General features: G+C 33.9%; 1 protein-coding gene across 2 annotated transcripts; it reads left to right on the top strand.

Annotated features, from left to right (window-relative positions):
• Positions 1-516: 516 nt before the first annotated feature.
• Positions 517-10,940, top strand: LOC108737722. Of its 2 annotated transcripts, none has more exons than XM_018470795.2 (3): positions 517-1,697; positions 9,291-9,450; positions 10,493-10,940. In XM_018470795.2, exons 1-3 carry the CDS (start codon positions 1,643-1,645, stop codon positions 10,830-10,832), a joined length of 555 nt encoding a protein of 184 aa, XP_018326297.1. In that variant the 5' UTR covers positions 517-1,642; the 3' UTR covers positions 10,833-10,940. The 2 variants fall into 2 exon arrangements, with proteins under 2 accessions (XP_018326297.1, XP_018326296.1); XM_018470794.2 differs by lacking the exon at positions 517-1,697 and adding an exon at positions 7,688-7,988.
• Positions 10,941-11,560: the final 620 nt, after the last annotated feature.

Raw genomic sequence — 11,560 nt, 5'->3', positions numbered from 1 at the left:
CTACTAACCTATCTCGCCTATTTCTTATAGACTTCCATAGAGTCCTCTGTTCTCCTATTCTTTCTAATACCTCTTCATTTCTAACCTTCTCTATCCACGGTATCCTCACCATTCGCCTGTAACACCACATTTCGAACGCTTCCAACCTTTCCTTTTTCGCAACGACCACCGTCCATGTTTAGCACTCGTACAGCTTTGCGCTCCAAACATACACGTTTAACAATCTTACAGTGATGCTTATCGAAAAATTAACAAACGCGAAGTATCTTGTACTCATGAATGGGTGTCCTATATAGCTCTTTACATATAATATCAGATAAAAGGGCGCTTACAGAAGGAAAATACAAATTATACTAACATATCAGTAAATTCAAAGTAGGTAAATTAGAAACATATATTCATTAGTATCACTTTCTTAAATAGAGATATCACTTTGCATTTGAAAAGTCTGGGGGTCGTTCACCATCCGCAATTCCCCATTTAATGTGTTCTACAGCCTGGTTAGTATGTTAGAGAGGTAATTAAAACCGAAGTTTTATGTCACATTATCTTCAAGGAACTGTCTAAGTCTAGGTGGTCATAAATAGTATTGCACTACTCATGTGGTAAATATTCATTTCAACTCTGGACAGTGAACCAAAGTGTGTTAAAAGTTAAAATAATGTCATTAAAAATATGAATACATTGGAGGGAGAGGACATGCAATGCTAAGGGAGTCATAATTATAATTCTAAAAAAGACCCCCCAAGTCCCTGATCTCGGACAATCATTTCAAATCGGTGATATTTATGCGATACTGGGAAAGTATTCTTTACGTTTTCTGAAGAATTACGTAGACTTACAGTTAAGTTAAGTTCATTTTCATTAGACCAATTGAAGATGTTAGACAGGCTGCTCTGCAATTTGAGTACACCCTCTACCGAGAAAAATAAAGATACATTTTTCAGTCATCTGCCTAAAAGGATTTTTTGCGTGTTTGACTTAATGGAGATGATCAATAAAAATGTTGAAGAGAATCGGACCACAGCGTGAGCCCTGTGGAACCCCGGAGATGATGGTCTATTTTGTTTTTGCGAGAAAAACTCATCAGTTTTACTATAGGTACATATCTACACATTTAATTTCTTATTTATGTATATGTATTCTTGCTATACTTCAATTTTGAGTATATTACATCTCATAATAATTCAAGGACATAATACGAAAGGTATCAGTATAGTTCTGCTCTCCGTATGCCATCAAGTAAAACTAAATTATCCCGTAGGTATACTATATTTTGTAAACAATTTAACTTTAAATTATCATAACATTCCAACTATGCACCTATTTGCTAACAACCACCCACAGTTTTCTCCTAAAGTCCATTAAGTTAATTTGGGCATTTCAGAAATAAAATTGAATTAAGCTGAAACATCCCTTAATAATACCTTGACATAGCTCGCTTGAGTCTGTAGGTGTTTTAAAGGTCATTTAAGTGGTTCGGACTGTCAATAAAGGTGCATTTTGGAGTGATTTTTTCAGGTAGAGAATCCACCTGTGTGAATGTTGTTTTGAAAGACACCTGTGCTGTATACTAACCACAGGATATCGGCGCCACCACCCTCGGCGTTCCACAATACATGTCTCGGCTGTTGTGAACTTCATGCACCGAGATACCTTTATGGTGGACCATCCAACAATAAAGCCATTAGCAACAGGTACCTGCACTAAATCGAACTAAGTCGATAAGAAAAATATCACTGTCGAAAGATTTTCAAATATGTTGTATGCATTACATTTTTTTGTATCTACATAATAAAACTGGCCCCCCAAGAACTAGATAAAAGCATCGGATATAATGTATTACGTATAATAGTAGCATGGTCCATTTTCCCGACTGTTTCATTTTCCATTTTGTATGAAAGTTTGTTTTTTCTTTATGTATTAAGAAGCAAGTCAAATAATGATTACATTGGAATTCTTAATTCTAAATACAAAAAGCTCTGAATTTGTCTAACCTTAAATTAGCGAAATTCTAAACTGCTTTTATTTTTATTTGTTGCATAATTTGACAGTTCATAAACAATTTCTTTAATACAGACAGTATTGCTAAAATATACGTATTGTAGCTACTAGGTACATTGTAAAGAAACGCAAATAAGTTTTATGACATCTCTCCTACAATATTTTACCTTTATTATCATTATTAACTTTCAAAAATGTCGTATATATAAAGTAAATTTATTGTTTTTGACTTTCGTGACTGTCAACTATGCAGAAAGTGGTGAAAAAGGTGCGGTTTCTTTAAGAAGTACCTAGGTACTAAGGTGATCTTTTATTATACATATACATATACGCGAAGCATATCCAATACACATATTTAGTGAAATAGTAACTAACGATAAGTGTATGTTTTAGAATTTTGCGATTTATTATCATTATTATAACTAGTTCTTCCCCCTGCCCCCGGCCATTTTTATTGCTCCGTTATGACGTAGTGTCGGCCATCATTCTTTTCTAATTGTTGCAGTTGTCGGCCATCATTCTTTTTTAATTGTTGCAGTTGTCGGCCATCATTCTTTTCTAATTGTTGCAGTTGTCGGCCATCATTCTTTTTCAATTGTTGTCGCATTGTCACTGATGTCGGCCATTATGAGTTTTTAATATGCAACACATCGTACACGTCAGCATAAGAAATTACCGATACTAACTTTCATTTACGTAATACTACTTTGCCCTGTGCTGACAGCACTCATAATTTTTTTTATATATAATATTAAAGGAAAACATGTTTGATAGTATAGTTATTACCATATATACCAGGGATCACTTAACCTTAATTAGAAAGTGTTGATGGCATTTAGGGAAGAAGGTAGTTGTAAAATACAATAAATCCTAATTCGTATACCTGATTTCTGAATACTTTCTCCTAGGAGTATTCTATTGCTGAGTTTATGGTAGCATTAAAATGGTCTGTATATGTATCTAATGGAATTAATTCCTGGTAAAATCTCAGGTACCTACTTCTACTACCAAAAGTATGTGTACAATAAAACATTACCTTACTACCTAGGTAGATCTTAAAGGAACCGCGCCTTTTTTAAACTTCCCTCTGCATAGTTACACTGACGACTGAAGAATGTCTAAAGCAATAAATTACTTTATTATATACGACATTTTTGAAAGTTAATAATGATAATAAAGGTAAAATATTGTAGGAGAGATGTTGTAAAATTGATTTGCATTTCTCTAAGATATAGTACCTACAATACGTATCTATATTTTAATGATTACCGCCAATATTAAAAAAATTGTCCCATTTATGCAACAAAAAAGAATTTTAGAATTTCGCCACATTGTGGCTCGCGAACAAATCACAAATGGCCCGCGTAAACCAGTCTCAAAATTTTCTCCAATTTGAAAGGAAAACTTAATATTGCCTCCATAAGCTGTAAAGTAATTGTGAAACTAAAATTCAAACTCAATGAACTCCAAAATCAAAAAAACCTTTTCTACAGAAAAAATATATTCAAAGTCATAAATTTCTTCAGAAGAATTTGGACATGATTTCCGGAAATTGTTGCAAAAGAAACACTCCTGCAAAAGTTGACCTAGCCTTTCAAATTTTGTGAAAAAGTTTTCAATCTTAATTTTATGAATAATAAATACCGCGCATGTCTGAATAATAAAATATATGACCTAACACCCAGCATAAGAAAATTATTAAGACCAAAATAATGGCAGTAGATATTATTTATTTTACGACAATTAAATTTGCACAAAACAAGGTTTTAAAAATAGGAACCGTCGATGTCTCGTCAATACAATCGTCAGTTAAAAAGGTTGAACAGTAGGCGTGGGATAAAAGGTTAATAAATAATAACTTTACGGTTTTTATTATTGGAACTACTGAAATAAAAATTATGGAAAGGGTAGTGTTTCTGAGCTGTGGTAGTGCTATGACGTGGTAAATTGCACAATAAGTTAAAGATAGAGTTTTTCTTCATCACTTCAGATGAATTGAGCAAACCAATTATTAGATAGAGAGTCAAAATCCGCTTACGAAATCATCAGTGGCGTCAGCCTATGCAAGAAATTCACATCCAACTGATACAATGGAATCAATTAACTTTTTGTGTCCTGTATCAAGGATACACGTATTATATCAGCATGCACGATCGACAATAAATCGTTTACAATGCTGTTTAGTCATTGGCTTTGCCATCTACCAGTCGTGACCGACCAAAAAATGTGTTTACTATGAAATTTGAATCGCAAGGACCGATCGTGGTGGCCTGGAGCCTGGAACTAATCTTTATTGAGCGCTCGAAATAAAGAAAAAACTGAAGCAAGTTACAAATGAATATGGGAAAACAATTATTAAAGTGATGTGAAATAAGTTTCGGTACAGAAGTTTTTTGTAGAACAATTAGCTTAACTTCCCATGCGTCATAAATATTAACCAGTATTGTACAGGGGAGGATGCAAAAAAGGGCGGAAGAACTATTAGGGGAAGATCAATTTGGGTTTAGAAGAAATAGAGAAACGCGGGAGGCCATTCTGGCTTTACGAGTAACAATAGAGAAAACGATAGAAAAAGGAAAGAGTGCGTACATAGGATTTGTAGATTTAGAGAAAGCTTTTGACAATGTTAAATGGGACAAGATGTTAAATATACATACTTAAAAATGTAGGGATGAGTTACAGAGATAGAAGAGTGATACTTAATTTGTATAAAGAGTGATAGGTAGTTATAAAGCTGGAGCTGCAACGTAGAAAAGTAAATATTAGGAAGGGAGTCAGACAGGAATTCACACTGTCACCGGTACTTTGCAATCTATACATCGAAGACGCGATCAATATAATTAGACAGTATAACTGTAGGGATAGATATACAGGGGCAAAGGATAAATATGCTTAGATTTGCAAATGATAGAGGTAGACCTAGATTAGATTATTGTTCGCAAATAGTTAAGGGTGTGGATTGCTCTAGTTTTGGGGAAATGCGAAGATTAGCTCCGGATATGAAAGAGTGAAGGTGCGTGTCCAACCAGTCTTGGGACTGACGACCTTATGATGATGATGAGAGATGTTTTTAATTCGTTTCAAACCTTCGACACACGTTAATCAAACTTTCTCAAATGATCCAAATAGTGTGATCAATTACTGTACATTTCTACTTCAAACATGATTCAAGTAAATCATAAATCAACATGAAAAAGTGGAAAATCATAACTAATAGCTTAGTTGTATTGATTTTATTGTAGAGGATCTGATATCTGATAATTATTAAAGAGCGAAAGCTTCAGTACATTGGGCAGGCAATGACAGGAGAGCGTTAGGGAAAAAGGAAAAAGACAAAAGATCTGTGGGAATACGGCCGAAATAGTGGCTTAAAGATCTGGAATCCAGGTAACGCTTCGATTGGACGAGTTACCGAGTTACCATGGTATCAATTCTTTATCTGACTGAAATTTTATATTAACCAAAAAACAGTTACGTAATTTACTTTCTTCATATAAAAGCCTATTCTTTAATTCGATATACTATATTTGAAACGCTGTTTTTACAAAAATCCTTATTTATATTACTAAACCATTTTTCAAGTAGTAGTTTGTTGAAATACCTACTTCAGTTTAAGAAATAAATAAATATAAATAATAACATTTGAAGTGTACTTCTTACTAGTAATGTTAACATGCAGAAGGATTCTAATTTATAGCCACTGAGATTACTAATTAATTGGGTAAATTAAATAATTAATCAGGTTTCACAGTGTAAGACCCAACACTCTATGAAGTGTTAGTCTTTAATCATGTATTTATTGCGTGAAGGAGATATGCACGTACCTATAGCTCAGCATTTAAAATCATAAAATGTTTCTTAACACACGTAACATTTGATGGCTATGATCAATGAGAGTTAAGGTCGGTCAGATCAAAATTAAGTGAAAGTCCGCGACCTGACTAAGCTAAATAAGCGTAATAATTTGTCAAGATTACTATTACTTTTTGCGATTATCCGGCAGCTGCGTGGTTTCAACTGTAGAAGGCGGATTTGCTAATTAGTGTTAAGTCTTGAGAAACCCAGTCAGCCGCTCACCAGATCTCGCAGGTGTTCGCTCAATCGTTGTTTCTTCACTGCCTACGTTTATTATAGGTTCGTTCGACTTTGGTACCGTTCTATGCCGTTTTTTACACTCTTTTTTGCTGTACGTTGTACTTAACATCAAGAGAACGAAACTGTAGCCAAATACACTGATACGATCAACGAAAAATACCGGACAAATGTGGGCTCGATTTTCGCGCCGAGGATCCGTCGTTATACATAAATTAAAGCCGATTTTCAGGTACCAGATCCTTTTCGTAGAGCATATACGTACACGTGGAGTACTAATGCATCTTTAATTAGTACACGTCTGATTCGATAGGTAGCGCTAGTCAGTCTTAGTACGTCTTATTGCTGTCCGACAGTATCAATTTCAGTGAACGGATACATCGAATCTTAAATATAAAATAAATAATAATTATTTAAGGTCCTTTTTGAACGGTAAACATATAAGCTGTAGCAGACTAATTATGAAATGTATTCTGACTTCTATTTTGAGATTGCCTGAGAGTTTGGTAAAGGTTTGGGTAGGTTTGGTTGGAGTGTTATATTGAAAGCAATCACCACAGTGCGTTTTCACTAATTATTTGTATTCTGTGCAGACTTCTAGAAAAAAGTAAACTATTAGACTGGTAAACATGAGAAACGGTTTTCTCCAACAGGAATATGTTTCAGCATGCTTAAATATTAAGAAAATTAATCACGAAACAGACAGTTTGGATTATTATAATATATTTGATTTTCCAAAAATGAGCAGATAGTGTACAGTCATGACGATCTCGTCGAATTTCTGGCGAATTGAAATTGATATCGAAGCTTTTAATTATTCAAACTGTTCACCTTGTGATTTACATGATCCCTGTGGTGAATGTAGTCTGCCTTTACTATCGGCAGAAGGTATAGAAATATGTTTTGATCGATTTGATTTAAAATTCATTTTTTTTACTTTCGCTCTATGAAAATGGCAGATGGTATAAAGTTAGCGAAACATCAACATCACTTATTCTAAAGCGATTTCAAACCTCTACAGAGAGCTACGTTTCACATAAAACTCTTAGTTATTCAGGATCTATAACGATAAGACTATACAGGAATATTAGAGGAATATAGGTATTGTCCATGTAATATCTCTGAGTATTGTACATCTACAGTTTATAGAAAAGTATTTTTGGGTCCCTAATTGCCAGATAGTTCAAACAATGACAAGGGATGAAAATGACAAGGAAATGTTATAGCAATTGAAAAATGAAAATTTAACAAATGCTTATCTTTTATAATTTAACACAATTGCCATTATTCACCCACTGTTTTATATTGTCATTTTGTATTACTGATCGTTGTTGCCAATTCTACATAACATTAAAAGATTACAGAAAATAGTAATTATTATATTATGTTCTGAACAAATACCATCCTTATATTGATTATACGATATTTGCCAGATTATTTATTCCATAATGGATGGACAATTCCTGACACTTAGAAAAACCTTTTACTTTAGTTTAGTTTAGAATCTGCAAATAGTGTCTCTTAATTTACAATTAAATACATTTTGTTTATAAAAGTTTATAATGTTGTGACAACCATGCTCAGAATACAATAGGTTCAGAATGCCATGGTCGTTATGGTACTTATCAATTCACGCATTTGCGATCCGTGCCGCGCGTCGAACGCGAACTAGTTTTGTCAGTTAGTAGCTTTTACAAAGAAAAAAAAAAGAAGGAACGAGGCTTATCAATATTCATTAATGATGTTTCGCTATCGTATGCATTTGGATCAGCAACTCATTAACGAAATCGAGAACAGACCGATATTGTGGGACAGGACGTTATTTGATTACAGACGAACATCTTTGCGTGATTTGGCTTGGAAGGAGGTCTCCCGTGTCTTACAGATAAGCAGTGAGTACCTTTATTATGTCTACTTACCTGCCCACACACTCGCGCAAATGGTTATTTTATAGTGCTGCACGGTTTACTTATCATATTTATTATAACAATGGTATATATGCATTACAGGAGCGTCATATACCAAGCAACTTTTAATAATAATAATGCGAATGTGAATGCAACATGTGAAAATTTCCACTTATTTCTTGGTTGGTGCAACATGTAACATTTTGTAATATTCAAGAAATAAAACCATCTTGCGTTTTAATGTTTCAATTTATTTTAAAACACTATTTTCAAATTGGTAAGATGAATTTACCTGGGATGACATTGAAACGGGAATTACAACAGTCCAATAAATACTCATAATTTCCCTTTCAATGACATCCCAGGTAAATTTATCTGCCTATTTGAATAAATGTTTCTCTCGCATATAGATTTAGTGGCCAAGTACTCTTGAAGAAGGTCTAAAAAGCCGAGACAATTTGTAGAGTAAAACTCTAAATAAATTTAAGCATTAAAAAGCAAGCTATTTCTTTAATAAGTTAAAATTTGCCAAAATCCTCTCGATTCATATGATTTAATGCTTATCCGAGTTGTTGGTGTTCGGAATGCTTTTAATTATTTATTATTTTAAAGAAATGGGGAATGTTCGTACGAAATATGTATGACACTGATAAAAAGTTATCTAATGAAATTTCATAATATTGAGAAGTGATATATAAATTTAGAAAAAGTTGTTGTATTGTAAAAAAACCTAAAAAAAGTATATAAAAATCATTTTAAAATTTCCATATAGATAAGGTTATGCAATTTGGTGAGATAAACAATTCGTTAATTAAAAGTACTTGAGACAATGTTTTTTTGTTGACGTTGGCAGTGATTACAAAGTCTAATTAATTTAATGCAGGTAATATTGCAAGTCATACCATACTCGATCTGTTGTATTATTTTATTTACCGATTTGTACTGGTCATAAACTGAGTTTATTTAACATAAAAGTTAGCACTGAATGTGTATATTTGTGTATGTAAGTGTATACAAATAATAAAGATGTAAAGTTCGTTTTTGAAAATATCGAAAACGTCAATAAAGTGCCTATGGGTTATATGGTATTTTGTTGTGGTGTGGTGGCCACAGGTGTGCGTGTCTAATGGTGAATGAGTCGTAAATAATAACCATGACCATAAAATTCTTGGTCTATTTACTACATCACTACTTATTTAAAAACCGCTTATCGGGGCATATTTATTGTTTCGCAAATGGACGCAGCAATAATAATATATTTAGTCATTTACTTTATTTTATCTGCAGGTTCAGAGTGTAAACGCAGATGGAGAACGTTGCGAGATTCGTTCGTTAAATATCATAGATCCAGACACAATGAAGGAAGAGGAAGTGATCCAAGCAGGAAGAGGATGTGGATATTTTATGATATCATGTCATTTTTAATTCCGCACATCGATTCGAGAGAGTAGGTTTTCTGATTAACTATTATCTAATAAAATAATTCGAAGTGTATTCTGTCGAAACTGACAGACGCGGATCGCGATTTCGATCTTTTTGGATCTCATCAGCGCGTTGCAGGCAGCTCCGATAGAACACAGACCAACTTTTACCTGCTGTCTCAACAGTGTGTTTTAGAAAATACTACAAATGGTGCAGTAAACGCCATATGTAACACGATGCTACATTTTAGGATTACGTATGCTCGAACAAGGTCCACTAGTGTGGATATCTACTTGCTGAAAACGAATCCCGGTGTAACCAACCTCAACGTGATAGGCACGTTAGCTTAATCGAATAAAATAATTCGAAATGGTCTGTATTCTGTCGAAACTGCCAGACGCGGATCGCGATTTCGATCTTTTTGGATCTCATCAGCGCGTCGCAGGCAGCTCCGACACAACACAGACCAACTTTTACCTGCTGTCTTAACAGTGCGTTTTAGAAAATACTACAAATGGCGCATTAGACGCAAACGAGGTTGGTTACGCCGGGATTCGTTTTCAGCAAGTAGATATCCACACAAGTGGACCTTGTTGGAGCATACGTAATCCTAAAATGTAGCATCGTGCTACAGATGGCGTTTACTGCACCATTTGTAGTATTTTCTAAAACTATTATCTAATTAATTAAAAAGTTACTGACTGCAATCAAACAGAAAAATTGAGAAGTACCAAAAGTATTTGGGTAGGTACCTAGCAGTAGCTATGCACCACCATGCTTAATGGTCCTCATTCTAGAGGGTTTTCCATTAAATACCACCCTCACCAAATCCCGTTGAAGAAGTCGTTTAAACACAACTAACGAAATTTTAATTTTTAGTTAACGGATTTTTAACGAGAGGGTTGAGTTGCAGCCGTTGAAACGAGCCTATAATGTTCATAAACTCTAAAAGTCTACAATGGAATACGAACTTTTACTTCTTTAAAATTTTAGAAAGAAATTTCTTGTATTGTATTTGGTCCAGTTCTCATTTAAAGTGTCTTACGGTATTACATTTTGTTCTATAGATCTAGTGCAATAGACCACCAAGAGAATGCTGACGATACAGATTTTGAAACCTCAACGGGATACAGAGATGCAAAAACTGAATCTTTATTAGAAAGAAACTTTGAATCGGCCGAATCTTCCAGTAATCGCTTCGATGTGGATGATTATTCTACAGATGGATACGGTACTAATGAATCTTATTCACCAAAAGAGAACATCTCTAAATATCTAGACGCGGAAGAACAATTTCTAATAAGTTATGCACCAGTATTGAAACGCCTGTCTCCTCAAAAGAACGCTCAAGCGAGATTGAAGATACAGCAAATCCTTTACGAAATTGAATTTGAAGAAGATCTATGAACTGAACAAAAGGATCGTCTACTACTTCATTTTGTGCTAATACAATTGTGAAATTTCATTTAAAAATGCAATATAACATTTTACCTAACAATAAAAGAGAAATCTTCATTTGATACATTTCCTTTAGCTTTGTTATATACAAAAATCCTTAATAAAAATCAAAAGTATTCAGTTAATTTGCAAATATTCTGAGCGATTCAATTTGTTTTTCATCTTTGAAGAAATGTGAGCTTCGCATACGACATATTTGTAGAGTGTTTTATACTTTTTTGAAAATAATTTATTGGAGTGCATATACCTATGTTTTATTTGTTGAAAGTATATGGTGGTATAGCATATCATAGTCTGTTGTCGCTTTAAAAACATTTAAAAATTTCCCCTTAATACAAGAATCAAAATTTGATCATTATATCAATCACAAGTTCGGAAAGCAATTTCTAATTAAGATTAACATTTATTATTAAAGACATACTGCTTAGGTGTTTCCAGAGTATGGAACCTGAACCCCTAACCTACGAGTTTGCTCCGTGATCAAGTCTTATTGATTTCAATTTCGGTATAAGAATAAAGACAATTTTTAACATTCCACCAAGTGGCATGGCCTAGAGGTTTAGTGCATTGCTTAGCATTCGGGAGGACGCCGGTTCGATTCCGGGTCCGTCTGCCTTGCTCCAAGTTTTTCTGTGGTTTCCTTGGATCACTTAGTCAAATGCTGGGGTTGTAATATT

This window comes from Agrilus planipennis, unplaced genomic scaffold (assembly GCF_000699045.2).
Source record: "Agrilus planipennis isolate EAB-ADULT unplaced genomic scaffold, Apla_2.0 scaffold144, whole genome shotgun sequence".
Classification (NCBI taxonomy): domain Eukaryota; kingdom Metazoa; phylum Arthropoda; class Insecta; order Coleoptera; family Buprestidae; genus Agrilus; species Agrilus planipennis.
This window is presented reverse-complemented; position numbering and strand designations above follow the sequence as displayed.

What these genes read in the sequence shown, in the direction of transcription:
- LOC108737722 (XM_018470794.2), top strand. Translation starts at nt 7,835, where the DNA reads ATGATGTTTCGCTATCGTATGCATTTGGATCAGCAACTCATTAACGAA. An exon ending in CCGTGTCTTACAGATAAGCA is followed by an intron (nt 7,989 to 9,290) that starts GTGAGTACCTTT and finishes TTTTATCTGCAG; the next exon opens with GTTCAGAGTGTAAACGCAGA. An exon ending in CCGCACATCGATTCGAGAGA is followed by an intron (nt 9,451 to 10,492) that starts GTAGGTTTTCTG and finishes TTTGTTCTATAG; the next exon opens with ATCTAGTGCAATAGACCACC.